Source organism: Dendroctonus ponderosae, unplaced genomic scaffold, assembly GCF_020466585.1.
Source record: "Dendroctonus ponderosae isolate FM_Combo_2020 unplaced genomic scaffold, Dpon_F_20191213v2 Dpon_F_20191213_59, whole genome shotgun sequence".
Classification (NCBI taxonomy): domain Eukaryota; kingdom Metazoa; phylum Arthropoda; class Insecta; order Coleoptera; family Curculionidae; genus Dendroctonus; species Dendroctonus ponderosae.
This window is the reverse complement of record NW_026018805.1, coordinates 17,193-30,282: the sequence shown is the minus strand read 5'-3', so window position 1 is coordinate 30,282 and position 13,090 is coordinate 17,193. Positions and strand designations below refer to the sequence as shown.

Genomic DNA, 13,090 nt, shown 5'->3' with positions numbered 1-13,090 from the left:
GCAAAAATTTTCCGCTGATGACTGAACATCGAAACTTTTTTCACTTGTGAAACAGGCTTTGCTCTATAAAATACATTAGAAAACAAATCTCTCCAACAAAACGCAAATTTGATTTTTCAAATGAAAAATTTCAGAAATTACCGGATGATGCCTGAAAAAGTAAAACTTTGTCCACTCATAAACGGGGCTTTGCCCTACAAAATGTACTTAAAATACACCTTGCCTCGCAAATTATACAGAGCAAATAAATGCTAAACTCCGGCCTGCAGATCCCATCTCGAAAACAAGAAGCAATTTTGAAAAAAATGTTGAACATTGCTTGACAATTCCTGAAAATCGAAACGTTTTCGCTTATACAACATACTTTGCGCTATAAAATACGTGCAAATGCGACTCTATCAGTTTGTTAACTGCTCAATAGATAAACTCCGACCTGTAAAAACCAAACGCGAATTTGAAAAATTGTCAAAAATTTTCTTAAGTTGTCGACAAATCAAACATTACTCGGTTTATAGAAGACACATTGCTCTTCAAAATGCATAAACAATTGGCTCTCACTTCACAAGTTTGGAAGGCAATAAATGCCTCCGGCCTGCAAAAGCAACCTCGAAAAGCAGGCGCAAATATGAAAACATTTTAAAAATTTTCTGATCAGTGAAAATCTAAACACCGTCCACTTATAGAGCACTTTGTTGTACAAAATCCATACAAAAGAGTCTCACCTCGTTGGTTTTTGAACAAATTTGAAACAAAAAAAACACAAAAGCAATTTTGGAAAGTTGTCAAAAACTACCTGAAGGCGGCCGAAAATCCAAACTTTGTCCACTTGTGATGGGAAATTTAAGCTAATTTTATATTCTCAAGCGTTGTACTGCCTTAAATCTCTTTGATCCATAGGTCGCTTGAAACCGATGAAATCCTAAAAAGTTTATGGAGAACATTAGAAAATCCAAAGAAAAGTACCAGAGTATGTTATTTCAACTATCCCACTAATTTCTATCAAGAGAAAGGGGCAAATGGTGAGAAACAACAATGTATTAACTTTAGACTGGAAATAATAAAAACCCTTTTAACAGTGGACATCGTTTTTGTTTTAAGTGTAAAGTTTTATATGTCGTTTTTCGCCCAAAAGGATATTGCTCATTAAAAAGTTTCCGAATCGTATTAATTAATTTTTAGAGACGGGCAAACTTTTTGAAATTTGCGGAAAAGCTTTCGGCATCATTAAATATAATATTTGTTTGCATAAGTTGTGTACGGTTGAATAAAGCGGGTTTTTTTCTAGCTCGATTTCCAGAAAACCTCGTAGAGTAGAAGTAGGTGGTAATAATACAAAATAATTGAAATATGCAGCCAGCGCCTTCCAAAATAAATAATTACCCGAAATTACGCTCCAGTCACACTAAAGAGTTATGTTAGAGTTTGGAGGAGAATTTTGCAAGTATATCATTTTAAAAGGCGCTGTTATGACTGAGGTAATGGCTCTTGTTTTGTACTTTGGAAGGCAGGTGGAGGCCATATATTAATAGTGAGGAACAGCGTGGCGTTTTCTCTAAATGTAATAATTTTATATGGTTTGCGTATACCAGAATGGACTCAAGTCGGTTGAGTGCGAAACATGCAAAATCCACAAAGCAAATAAATAAATTATTAATGTTACCGGAGCGAATAAACTTGGTCTTCCTTGGTTTATCTCGGCTAATTGCCAGCATTCGCTCAAATAAAGGAGGTGTTTTCAAAAAACTGATTTTTATTCGTTTCCAATGCGTCTAGCTAAAGCCAAAATTGCTGTCTTTGTGAAACCATTTCTGTTGATTAAATCACGCAATAAGTGGACTTTGCAGGTGTCGTTTATTCTTTTCTATCCACTAGGATGCCATTGACAAGCGAAGCAAACGCCCGAGGGCTTTAAGAAATGCTCTAAATGACTTAACACCCAGGTGCCGAAATGAACTTTTCCAACGTGAGAAATTCATTTGAGCAGTCAATGAGATGCCGTAAAAGCGGCGACTTAATGAAAATTTTTCTGCGGGTGATATTTCCTTTTTGTCCGTTCCGTGACTTGTCGAACCAGATATTAAACATCTTCATGGGGCAGGAACGACACAAATTGCATGAAGAATGGTTGTGCCTTGATTTGTGATTAATCGCACTTTTCCTATCCTTTGAATATATTTTTTTTAGTTACAAAAGCCCCACAGTGTTGTGGTATTAGGCTGCAGAAAGGAAAAAGATGAGTAAATTTTTCCGGGAAATGCAAAGTTGAAAATCGGCTGTTGGAAAATAGTCGTACTTTTTCAAAGCCAGCGCTTTACAAATGCAAGTTTTCTTTAGTAGCTTCTAATTCAGTGGAAATCAACTGAATATTGGTGTTTTTGGGATATGAAAATGCCAGTAGGTACCAATGAAACAGAATTCTAGTCCAGAAAAACTAGTAGAAAATGGTTATAGTTGAGATTAAAGCGAAGAAAATGAATTTTAGTGCAGCAAATTAAATTTCATTGTGCAGCAAAAGCTCATCAAATGAACAATTTTAAGAATACTATGAATTTTAAACATATTTAAATTGTTGGCATTTTTTGTTTTGTGGTTTGTTGTACAGAAACAGCTGAACAGAACATATCAAAGGATAAGTTTTCCAGAGCGACACTTGACATGAAAAAGATATTTAAAACATCCCCGCTGTGGAATTAGATTTTTCATTTAAAAGAATAATTCTTCGTAAAGAGCGAGATATAATATGCATGTAGGTATATTTAAAATTCTTGCACATATTTCTCTCGGCGGCAGCCGCAAAAATAAAAACCAATTTGCATTCAAAGGCACAAAGGACAAAGGGATGGGGTTTCCAACCCTTTTACGATTCTGCACGGAGGAAAAATATCATAAAACACCGGTGGTCAGTAAAAATTAGAATGCGAGACCGCTGTCATTTTTAATGTTCAAGAATCCGACTCGCACTTCTACGTCCCCAGTTGTGATCTGGGGATGAAATGGGGATGGACGCCGGAAAATCCGGCTTGTGTGACACGGATCTTTACTAAACGCATTTGGAAACATCCAAGACTCGATTACTCTTCACCTCTTCTAATAAAACTATGAAAATTTACGAGGAAAAAGTACCAGGAAGGCGGAATTTCTCGAATTAAATTAATTGAAAATGAAATAATCAGCCGAAGTTGTAAATGGACTCAGGGAGGAGTATGTTATGCCTTTAAAGCACCGCATGTCGTATTATTTTTTGCGATTTGTGCACAGTGTAAGCGTAGCGCAATTTTATCCACAAAAAACATTAAAAACCGTACAAAGTTTCACTATTTTTTGCTCTTTTGGAAAACATACTGCCTGTGCTCAAAAATTACCGATAATTATCGAAAGTCCTTCATTCCTCATTCTAATTGTAAAGTGCAGTTTTTTTGTTTTTAAATTTCATGAACTCGACTGATTTCCTCCTAAATTCCAAGTCTTGAAAGTAGTTTTAAAAATTGCCTGATGGTGGTTGAAAATACAGTTTCTCAGTAAATAAATGCACTTCGGCCTGCAAAAACAATCTCGTAAACCGACGACAATTTGAAAAATTGCCCGAATATGACTTATACGAGTAGAAGTGAATTTTCTCCATCAAATGCATTCAAAATTGACTGTTTCGTACGCCAAGTAACGGATCAAATAAATGTTAAACTCCTGCCTCCCAAAAACCGTCTCGAGAACCAGGCTCAATTTTGAAAAATTCTCAAAAATTGTCTGATGATGATTGACAATTGAAAATATTTCCACTTGTAGAACAGACTTTACCCCACAAACTACATGCAATAGGGACGCTCTCACTTCATTAGTTTCTGAATAAATAAATACCAAACTTCGGCCTGTAGAAACAACCTCGTAAACCAAAGGCAGTTTTGAAAAATTATCAAAAATTGCCTGATGGTGAATGAAAGTAGACACTTTCTTCACATATAGAAGAGGTTTTGACTGACAAAATGCATCTAAAATTGACTCTCTTGCTTCGCAATTTACAGAGGAAATAAATGCTAAACTCCGACTTGCAGAAACCATCACGAAAACAAGAATCAATTTTTGGAAAATTTTGAAAATTGGCTGATGATGCCTGAAAATTGAAACTCTCTACGCTGATAGAACATATTTTGCGCGAAAAATTACAAAAGCGATTCTCTCACTTTGTTAGTGCTTGAAAAAATAAATGCCAAACTGAGGCCTGCAAAATCAATCTCGTAAACCAAAGGCAATTTTGAAAAGTTCTCAAAAATTTTCCAATGATCACTGAAAAAGTTAACTTTTTTCACTTACAAAGCAGGGCTTGCCGTATAAAATACATTCAAAACCAACTCTTTGACGCTGTTACTTTTTGAATTGATAAATATCAAACTCCGGCCTGCAAAACCAATCTCGTAAACCGAGCGTAAATTTGAAAAATTTTAAAAAATTTCCCGGTGATAAATGAAAATTGAAACTTTTTCACTTTTTCAGTCTTTGCCCTATAGAATACACTCAAAAATTAATCTCTCACTTTTTTAGTTCTTAAATAAAAAACTACTTATACAAACGCATAAACCGAGGGCAATTTTGAGAAATTCTCAAAAATTTCCCTCATGACTGAAAATCGAAACTTTTTTCACTTATAAAATAGGCTTTGCCCTACAAAATACATACAAAGCAACTCTCTCACTTCTGAGGTTCCTAAATAAAAAAATCCAAACTAGGCCCTGCAAATACAATCTCGTAAACTGAGGACAATTTTCTTGGTTATGATTAAAAATCGAAACTTTTTTCGCTTATAAAACAGGCTTTTCCCTATAAAATTCCTTCAAAAACGACTCTCTCACTTTGTTCGTGAATAAATAAATGCCAAACTACGAACCGCAAAAGCAATCTCGTAAACCCAAGGCAATTTTGAAAAATTCTGAAAAATTTCCCGGTGATGATTGGAAGTCGACACTTTTTCACTTATAAAACAGTATTTGCCCTATAACCTACATTGTTAGTTCTTAAATTAAAAAAAAATTTCAACTACGCCCTACAAATACAATCTCATAAACCGAGGGCAAATTTGAAAAATCCTCAAAAATTTCCAGGCGAAGACCGCGAAAATCGAAATATTTTTCGCTTATAAAACAGGCTTTGCTCTTTAAAATTCCTTCAAAAACGCCTCTCTCACTTTGTTTATTCGTGAATAAATAAATACCTAACTCTGGCTTGCAAAAACCATCACAAAAACAAGAAGTAATTTTGGAAAAAAATTTAAATTGTCTGACAATGCCTGAAAATCTGAACTTTGTGCACTGATAGGAGAAACTTTTCCCTATTAAATGCATAATAAATGCGGCTTCCATAATTAAAAAAACTCAATTTTAAAAAAATTGAAGATACCTCGCACTTTTAGAACAGACTTTGCCCTTCAAAATACATTTTCAAATGCAGAAGAACTTTTGTGTCATTTTATTAGTTTCCAAATAAATAAATGGCAGACTTCGACCTGTAAAAACAACCGCGTACTCATGCGCAATTTTGAAAAATTGTTAAAAATTGAATATTAATGACAAAAAATCAAAAATTTGTCCCCTTATTTGGGTCTACAAAATGCATCCAAAATTGACTCTCCGATCCGCAACAATCACCATGAAACAAGAAGCTATTTCGAAAACATGCCGAAAATTGTCCGGCGATGCCTGAAAATCGAAACGTTTTCCACTTATGGAAGGGACTTTCGTCTACAAAATCAAAATTTGACCGTATCCATGACGCCTTAAAGTCTCGAAAAACTCACCAGGTCTCTTTTCTTATCTACTAATTATCTGAAAATTTACGCAGGGTTAAAGTATTCATAATATTTTCTTGGTGGATCAGTAAATATCACCTCGTATAAGACATGCTCAAGTCCAATGCCTGCAGATTAACTTTCCCGTTTCACAAATCTCAATAAGACTCAAAAGTTAGATATTTTGATTTACCTAAAAGTACCTTGGATCGTTCCAAAAGAGAACCATTAGGAGGGGGCATTTAAATACCTTAGCCCCGGAATTTCTGCCACTTTAAGCCTCGTTCACGCATTCCGCCTAATCTTGCGCTAATTTTATCGTTTTTTTATGCAAATTTGCTCGCCGCCGATGCGGCCAAATCTTCGTGAATGTGAGATTACCTAACCTATGCTTTCTTAGTTATAGTTAAGAAAATCAGTAGCGCAGATTTCAATTGTTGCTACTATACAGGCCAAAAAAACGTTTTTTTGCGGGAGTAGATTAAAGTTTTAAAAGCTCTTCTTGTTTTTCTCATCTAGGCAAATTTGTTGAGTAGTAGTTTTTCCGTTAATTTACGATCCGGTTTTAAGCTTTATTTTCTATTGTTGCAGTTTTTTCTTACCAACCTGATGGACTTGGTATATTTACAGTTAAGATTGTTGTCCAACTCCAGTCCAGCCAGTGAACAAAGAGTAAAGAGAAAATATTGTGTTTATGTTGAGAAATGTGTAAAATGAACGTCTATGAGCAACATAAGCGTAACGAAATACAGTCTAAAGAGTTTGAATATTCATTCCCGCAGAATACTAATGGAGACAAAATGAGCCAGAATCCGTTTTTATTATTGTTTACGACTTTGTGGTAACCCAAAAGCGGATTATGATATGAATTAGTTTCATATTTTACCTGGCTGAGCGGGAGCTTGCACCCCAAGGATTTACATCATATATTTTTTTTCCGTTAAACTTCGTTTGCCCCAGCTTTTCAATGTAACTCTTCCATGAATGGTCAGATGCAAAAGTGCGGCGGTCCAGAACGTAATGGATGGTTAGGCGGTCCATTTTATTAAGATCTACCGGTTTTTACTTAATTTCTTTTGTGCCACTTAGGCCCCACCTTTCCATAATATTTCTCAATCAACCCATTTAAGTCATATTCACACTAATTACGGTAAAGAGCGCTAAAAAGCAAGACGTCACCGAAATTATTATTTAGCACCGGAATGTGTCACACAACCGAAAATCGCATTGCGGAGACGGTAATGGGGTAAAAGGGTAAAAGAGGACTGGAAATTAAGAAATATTGTTGCAAAAAGAGGTTGAGTGCAATACATAAATAGGCGGTTTTGCCTCGAAATTCCAACAATGAAAAGGTATTTATTCATTGCTAAATAGAGTTGAATCTCACAAGCATCTAGGATTAATTTTTTATTGCAGTATGAGATGGGACGAAGGCGTGGAATATAAATGAAACAAACAAAATATTTGATTTTTGTGTTTGCTAAAATTAGGAATATCATCGTGATTGAAACGCTTCTTACTGTTTACTACGCATTTTTTAATGGAATGATGCATGCGGTGCAACTTATGGTACCTCCAATAAACTAATGCAAGGCGAACAACATAAAATCATGAAAATATTTAGCAAAAACAGATTCATAAATGAAAAACGCCCATTTAATGTAAAGCAGTTCCATTTTCAACTACCTATATTGAATCGCCATAAAAATCCAAGAGAAAAATACATTAATTCGACAAGCACAACAGGAAATAGAAGCATGCAAATACCGAAAATATTTTGAAACAAGAGCTACAAAAACTTGTTATTATTTAGCTATATAGACTTTTAGCAATGTATTTAGAGATTTAAAAGAGTTATGCGATCGTGGGCGGAAAGCAAAAACAAGAGTCAAAGACTCTAACAAAGAGAACGCATGGGGCTAAGACAAACCAATTAATATTATATAAATATGATGAAAAATCAAAGTATGATTTATATCCACAGAAAAAAATCCAAATTTTATGGACAAATTCTATATTTTTCTCTGTTTATGTTCCATTGTCTATGTACGGGTGATTTTATTGATCTCTATAGTATGCCTATTTCAAAGGCCTCATAAAATGCATATTATAAATAAATTTTAAAAAAATTTAAAAGTTTGTGACATAAGTGATTTTTTATTAAGTTGTGATATTTTGCCCGTTATTTAGCTCTTCAATTCGTTCTAGTTGGGTTTTGAAGACTTCAAAGTTTAAGTGGCCACACAATAAAGAAATCCCGGAGCGTAAAATCGGGAGAACCAGGAGACCATTCTGGTGTTTCCCTTTTTTCAGTCAATGTTCCTGCGTAACTGTAATCCAACTGATAGTAATAATATTTAGTCTCATATACATTTATAAAGTCAAACAGTGACAGAGTTATTTTACATTATATTACATTTATAATACATTCTTTTTCTCATCACAGATGACAACAAAAGAAACATACAGCAGAAAATATTTCAGATAAATTGTACATAATTCTGGGCGATTCATGTTTTGAAAAACTTTTTGCTGGATGTTTTGCCTCGAAAAATGTATCTGCATAAAATTATGTTTTTTGTATTTTCAATTTTCTCATGAAGTTTTGTTTTTGAAATTTTGCTTCTAATTGTATTTTCGTTTGTAAAGATTTAATATTGATTTTTTTAGCTACTCGTTTAATTTTATCTGAAAATCCAGGAATTCTTTCTACGATACTAATTAAGAAAAGCTTCCGAAGTATAAGCTATCCGAAGTATAAGACGTGAGAAAATGTTATCTTTCTTTTAAAGACAAAAATATTTTGTGGCAAAATGCTCAACAAAAAAGTTGTGAAAATCAAAATGTGGCGGAATTCTATCCTGTTGACTCCTCAATAAAGTTTCAACCAAATTTCTGTCATTCTCATACTGTTCATAAATTCTCACTGGTTTAACATAATTTTCACACAGATCGCGGTCGATTTCACCATTGAAATTACCATCATTAAACAAATATTTAAGAAGAATTCAGGGGTTGTGTAACTGCGTATTTAGACTTCTAATCAAATAAGAAATACGCTTATGGCTAAAGAGAAAATTATGTAAAATCGTGCATGGCGTCGCTTCATTTAATTCCTGATTAAGTTGAGTTTTCGATGCTTGGAAGAATTTTCCGAGATTTTCTCTTTGATCAGGCAGCATCTAATGTCCTAAGTTGATTCCTTTAATTGCTTTAAACTTCCCTATTAACTTCTTGTGCGGTTCATAAATGACAATGTTCCTCATCTCCATAAAGAAAACAATTTCAAATCGATCTGCAAGTGATTAATTTAGTTTTTGATTGAAATTTTGGAATATGAAGCACAAATAGAAAAAAAACGGAAACATTGTCATTAGGAAATGTGAATCTCCTTTGTACACTTGCATGAAAGACATACTTTTGTGACCGGAATTAATGAAGCTTTGGTTTTGGCTGGGACAAGCTGATTCAAAATGTTCCGAAGCTTGATTCGTTTTTGAAAGGTTTCCGAAGTTAGGCCGCAATCTCACTCGTGCTATTTAAAAAAATCAATAGAGATGCTTCAGATGGATTTGGTAGAAAATAGCTGTTAATAATATTCTCAATTGTCTTGCCCCAACATGACTTTGCATACTTTTCGACATATTTATACTTTCTTTGTATTCATTATTATTTCCATTCCGTTTCGAAAAATAGATGAAAATAAGTCTATTTTAGGAGTTACAGTTTGGATGAGCGCCTGTTAACATGCAACGATACGATACAAGTTAGACGAGTTAAATTTCATCCTGGAAGCATTACGGACACCCACATTTTGGTTTTAACTTCGGATAACACTCTCAGGTAAGCACCAATTCGGCTTTAGTTACTGTGCCATAACTCTGTTTTTTTTTTCAGACTCTATCAAATCGAAAATAATGAAGCTTTCAGCGTAGGAACGTATCCAATAGGAGAAAGTCCAGGTGGGCTGTTTCCCGGCAGTAAAATCTCATTCTTGGATATATATGGGGAAATTGCTGTGGATTTTGATTTTGGCTTTCCCGAAATCGTCGAAGAAGCCGCCATTTGGGAAAGTTTGAAAAAAATGAATATCAGCCAAAGCGAAAAAGGTAAAACATCCATAAAACGAAGCAGGGTTTATGCCACTTGAATTTCAGGCGACCGGTTTAAAAATGGGTTTAAGTCCAAATATGGAACGAAAGTAACTGCAAAACCGTATGAAAAACCGCAGAATAACACAAATGCCGATCAACTGAAAGAACTCGTCTGGCCTGTCTACATTTTAAGGGGCGATTTTTCAGTTTTCAGCATCAACATTGATCTGAAAAAACGGTAGGTTTGTCTCAGGAGAGTAATCTCAGATCTATATGGTAGCATATTTCAGCATTAGAGCAGTTCTTAGAGGCCCATTTCCGACCTCTCAGCTGCCAAGCATGGTTGAGAACGAAGCGTGCTCTATTATCGCTCTAAAAACCGTTCCTGAAATGCTATGCATTGCCGGCTCTAATGGAATTCTCACTCACGGTGTACTACTCAATATTGATGAAACAGAGCAAGAACAGGTATAATGAAAAATGCAATATGTAATTAAAATTAGTAACCATTTGATCAATTTTAGCTCAAAGCAAAATCCCCAGCAAACGCCCCGGAAAAGGAACTTCTAGTGTTTGAAACTGTCGAGTTGGAACTTGGACTGACCATAGCGCAAGAAAGCGAACATGAAGAGCTCGTTAAATACAAATGTCCGATTTTCCTGCGAAAAGACGACTCAAAAGCTTCCAGATATTTTGCAACGCACAGTGCAGGTGTGCACACGATTAACTTAAATTGCGTCGATGACTTGCACAGTTTTGTCTTCGGACCCGAAGGTAAAAAGTTCATTTAAAAGCGAATGTGCGAATCAGCTAGCCAAAATTTCTAGATGCGAAGCCATCGTCTGACATATTCATGCATCCCACTTCCGCAGAGTATTTGGTGTGTACCAAAGTTTTGAACAGTGAAAAATCGAACACAGTAATAGGATTTGCGCTATATTACGAGCCCACGTCGATCATCGCTATTTTGAGCGATGGCAGTGTGGTCACTTTGGGCATTTTGGCCGAAACTATTGCCCCTAAGGACCAAAGTATGATCAAATCTGAATTGGAAGATTCACAAATTTGTTCCCCATTGAAAAAGGTTTGTTGGTTGGTTAATCGCTTCAAAACTAACATGAAAAAAACTATGGCAAAGATTGGAAACAACAATTTACATAATCATATTATGCAAGAGCAAATTTTTAATTTGGTAGTTTCATGGAAGCTTTGGAAGTAAAACTTGCAGCTTCAGTAATAGCGTCCTTCCCCTCTTTCTCTGATATCTTATTAAGTCAAAAAACGGCAATATAAGTTGCTTATATGTAAAACTGCCTTTGGCTAAAACCGTCTACCGCCTGTTTCACTTTTTAATTTCATTTTTGGAAAAAAAACTGCTGCAAAAAGTTTTCCTTCATACTTGCTTTAGTCAGCAAAGTTCCCACATCAATGGTTTCCAAAAAGGTAACACAAAAGTTGTTTATTTGACGCCCTTAAAAGAAGATTTTAGTTATATCAATTCCTTAGAGGAGTTTTTTACAGGCAGAAATGTATTCTTGCGTTATTATTAATTTATGACCTAAACTTTCAGATGTTAAACGAGCCATTTGACCAGTATATCCAGAAAATCTTAAAGAAAGGATCGAGTAGACCGTTGTTGAAAATATCTACTTCTTCCAATCACCCACCTGAAGAATGCTTCGATGTGAGTGTTCAAATATTTCAAACGAAACACTCTTTATGATTTATGTGATTTTATTTAGTTGTTACAACGTGCAGCAGCGATGTTTCGTGAAGAACACGTTAAAAATCTGGGAAAAGCCAAAGAGGAATTGGAAAAACGAATGCATACTCTCAGGCTATTGAAGCAAGCTCAGAAACAGCAAATTGAAGAAATGAACGTTACTAAGGACGAGCTGAGGGAAAAAGCCGAAAATCTGGCAGAGAAATATGAAGATATTAACGACAAGCAGGAAATGTTGTTAAAAAAGTGCGAGAATCTTATAATGTTGGTATCGAGGAAAAGAACGGAACCGTCAGATGCAGAAAGCAAATTTTTGAGAGATTTGGAAGAGTACAATAATAGATGTGCTTCCTTTCAAACCGTTATCGATAAAGTGAAAAATAAAACTAAATATCAACAAATTCAAGTAAGATTATTCTACCATTCAGTGAAATCATTTAAAGACATGTTTTTTAGATACAAAATTGGAAATCTCGAGAAAACAAAAAAATTCCTGCCATCGGCGAGATGCAAGCAAACACAATTAAAGAAAGCGTCCGTGAATCGTAAGTATTAATTTTACAAATTGATTTTTGCATTAACTACAGCTTTTTTCTGTTCCAGTACGAGCAAAATCAACGAAATGGTAAAGCAGGTAAATGAATATAAAGCTCTGTTAAGTTTGAAATAAAAATGAGTTAAATTTGGTATCAATAAAATATGTTTTGCACTTGCCTCAAATGCTGATATAATGATTTATTTTAACAGCTAAATATAAAATACAAGTGTAGGGTGTTTGTTATCTTTTTTATTCCACTATTGCCTGTCTGTGAATGATCCTATACTATTTTATTTTAACAGTTAGTTCAATCACGATAAATACTTTATAAATTTTTAGTTTATTCCAGGTTTGTTGTTGGTGTTCCATTCAAATTCAATACGTTTTTTGTATGTGGAAAGCGCAAAACTAAAGTATCAATAGCCAAGAGTCAAAAGTCTATATTGAGCTCAAACTCCTCACTACTGTGCATAAATAACAATTTTAAATACGAAATTGCGCTCTGACTCAAACTCTTGCAAGTTGTGTCACTTTATCGGCGTCTGATAAAGACTAGAATGACTATGCAAATGCACCATTTTTTTAGTGTTTTGACTATAATTCAGGAGCGATTTGAAATGGACAACTAAACTGTTGTACGCATTTTTCCAAGATATACAGCTGTTATGAGTAACTGTTTAATTATTGTCTTTGGTCGGGTGCCTAGATTTTCGGTTTTAGTGAGATTATTTTTTTCTTTCAACTTGTTTCCAGACTACCTACTAGAAAATTATCTATTTTGTACACGTAAAAGGTGCCTTTGTTCTCTTTTTCTAAGGTTTAAAAGAAAGCCGATGTTTTCTTTAAAATTGGTGAAGACGCATCACCATACAATCTTCCTTTTTACTGATGTTTCTTGATCTTATTAGACAAAATTACAACTTTGGCATGAAATAATCTGTAGAATTTGCTGTGTTCGT

The 13,090-nt window shown here is 34.6% G+C and overlaps 1 protein-coding gene across 1 annotated transcript in view; it reads left to right on the top strand.

The window, feature by feature from the left end:
- LOC109544099 (nuclear pore complex protein Nup88) overlaps window positions 1-12,367 on the top strand; it is a gene marked incomplete at its 5' end in the record, with an annotated part of 21,391 nt that extends 9,024 nt beyond the window's left edge. Inside the window, 10 exons of the mRNA XM_048667153.1 lie at window positions 9,494-9,619; window positions 9,674-9,885; window positions 9,934-10,108; window positions 10,161-10,338; window positions 10,395-10,644; window positions 10,698-10,954; window positions 11,441-11,554; window positions 11,613-11,999; window positions 12,050-12,138; window positions 12,197-12,367. Of these exons, the coding sequence (XP_048523110.1) occupies window positions 9,494-9,619; window positions 9,674-9,885; window positions 9,934-10,108; window positions 10,161-10,338; window positions 10,395-10,644; window positions 10,698-10,954; window positions 11,441-11,554; window positions 11,613-11,999; window positions 12,050-12,138; window positions 12,197-12,263 (1,855 nt within the window). The remainder of the gene's footprint in view (window positions 1-9,493; window positions 9,620-9,673; window positions 9,886-9,933; window positions 10,109-10,160; window positions 10,339-10,394; window positions 10,645-10,697; window positions 10,955-11,440; window positions 11,555-11,612; window positions 12,000-12,049; window positions 12,139-12,196) is intronic.
- Between the last annotated feature and the right edge of the window lie 723 nt (window positions 12,368-13,090).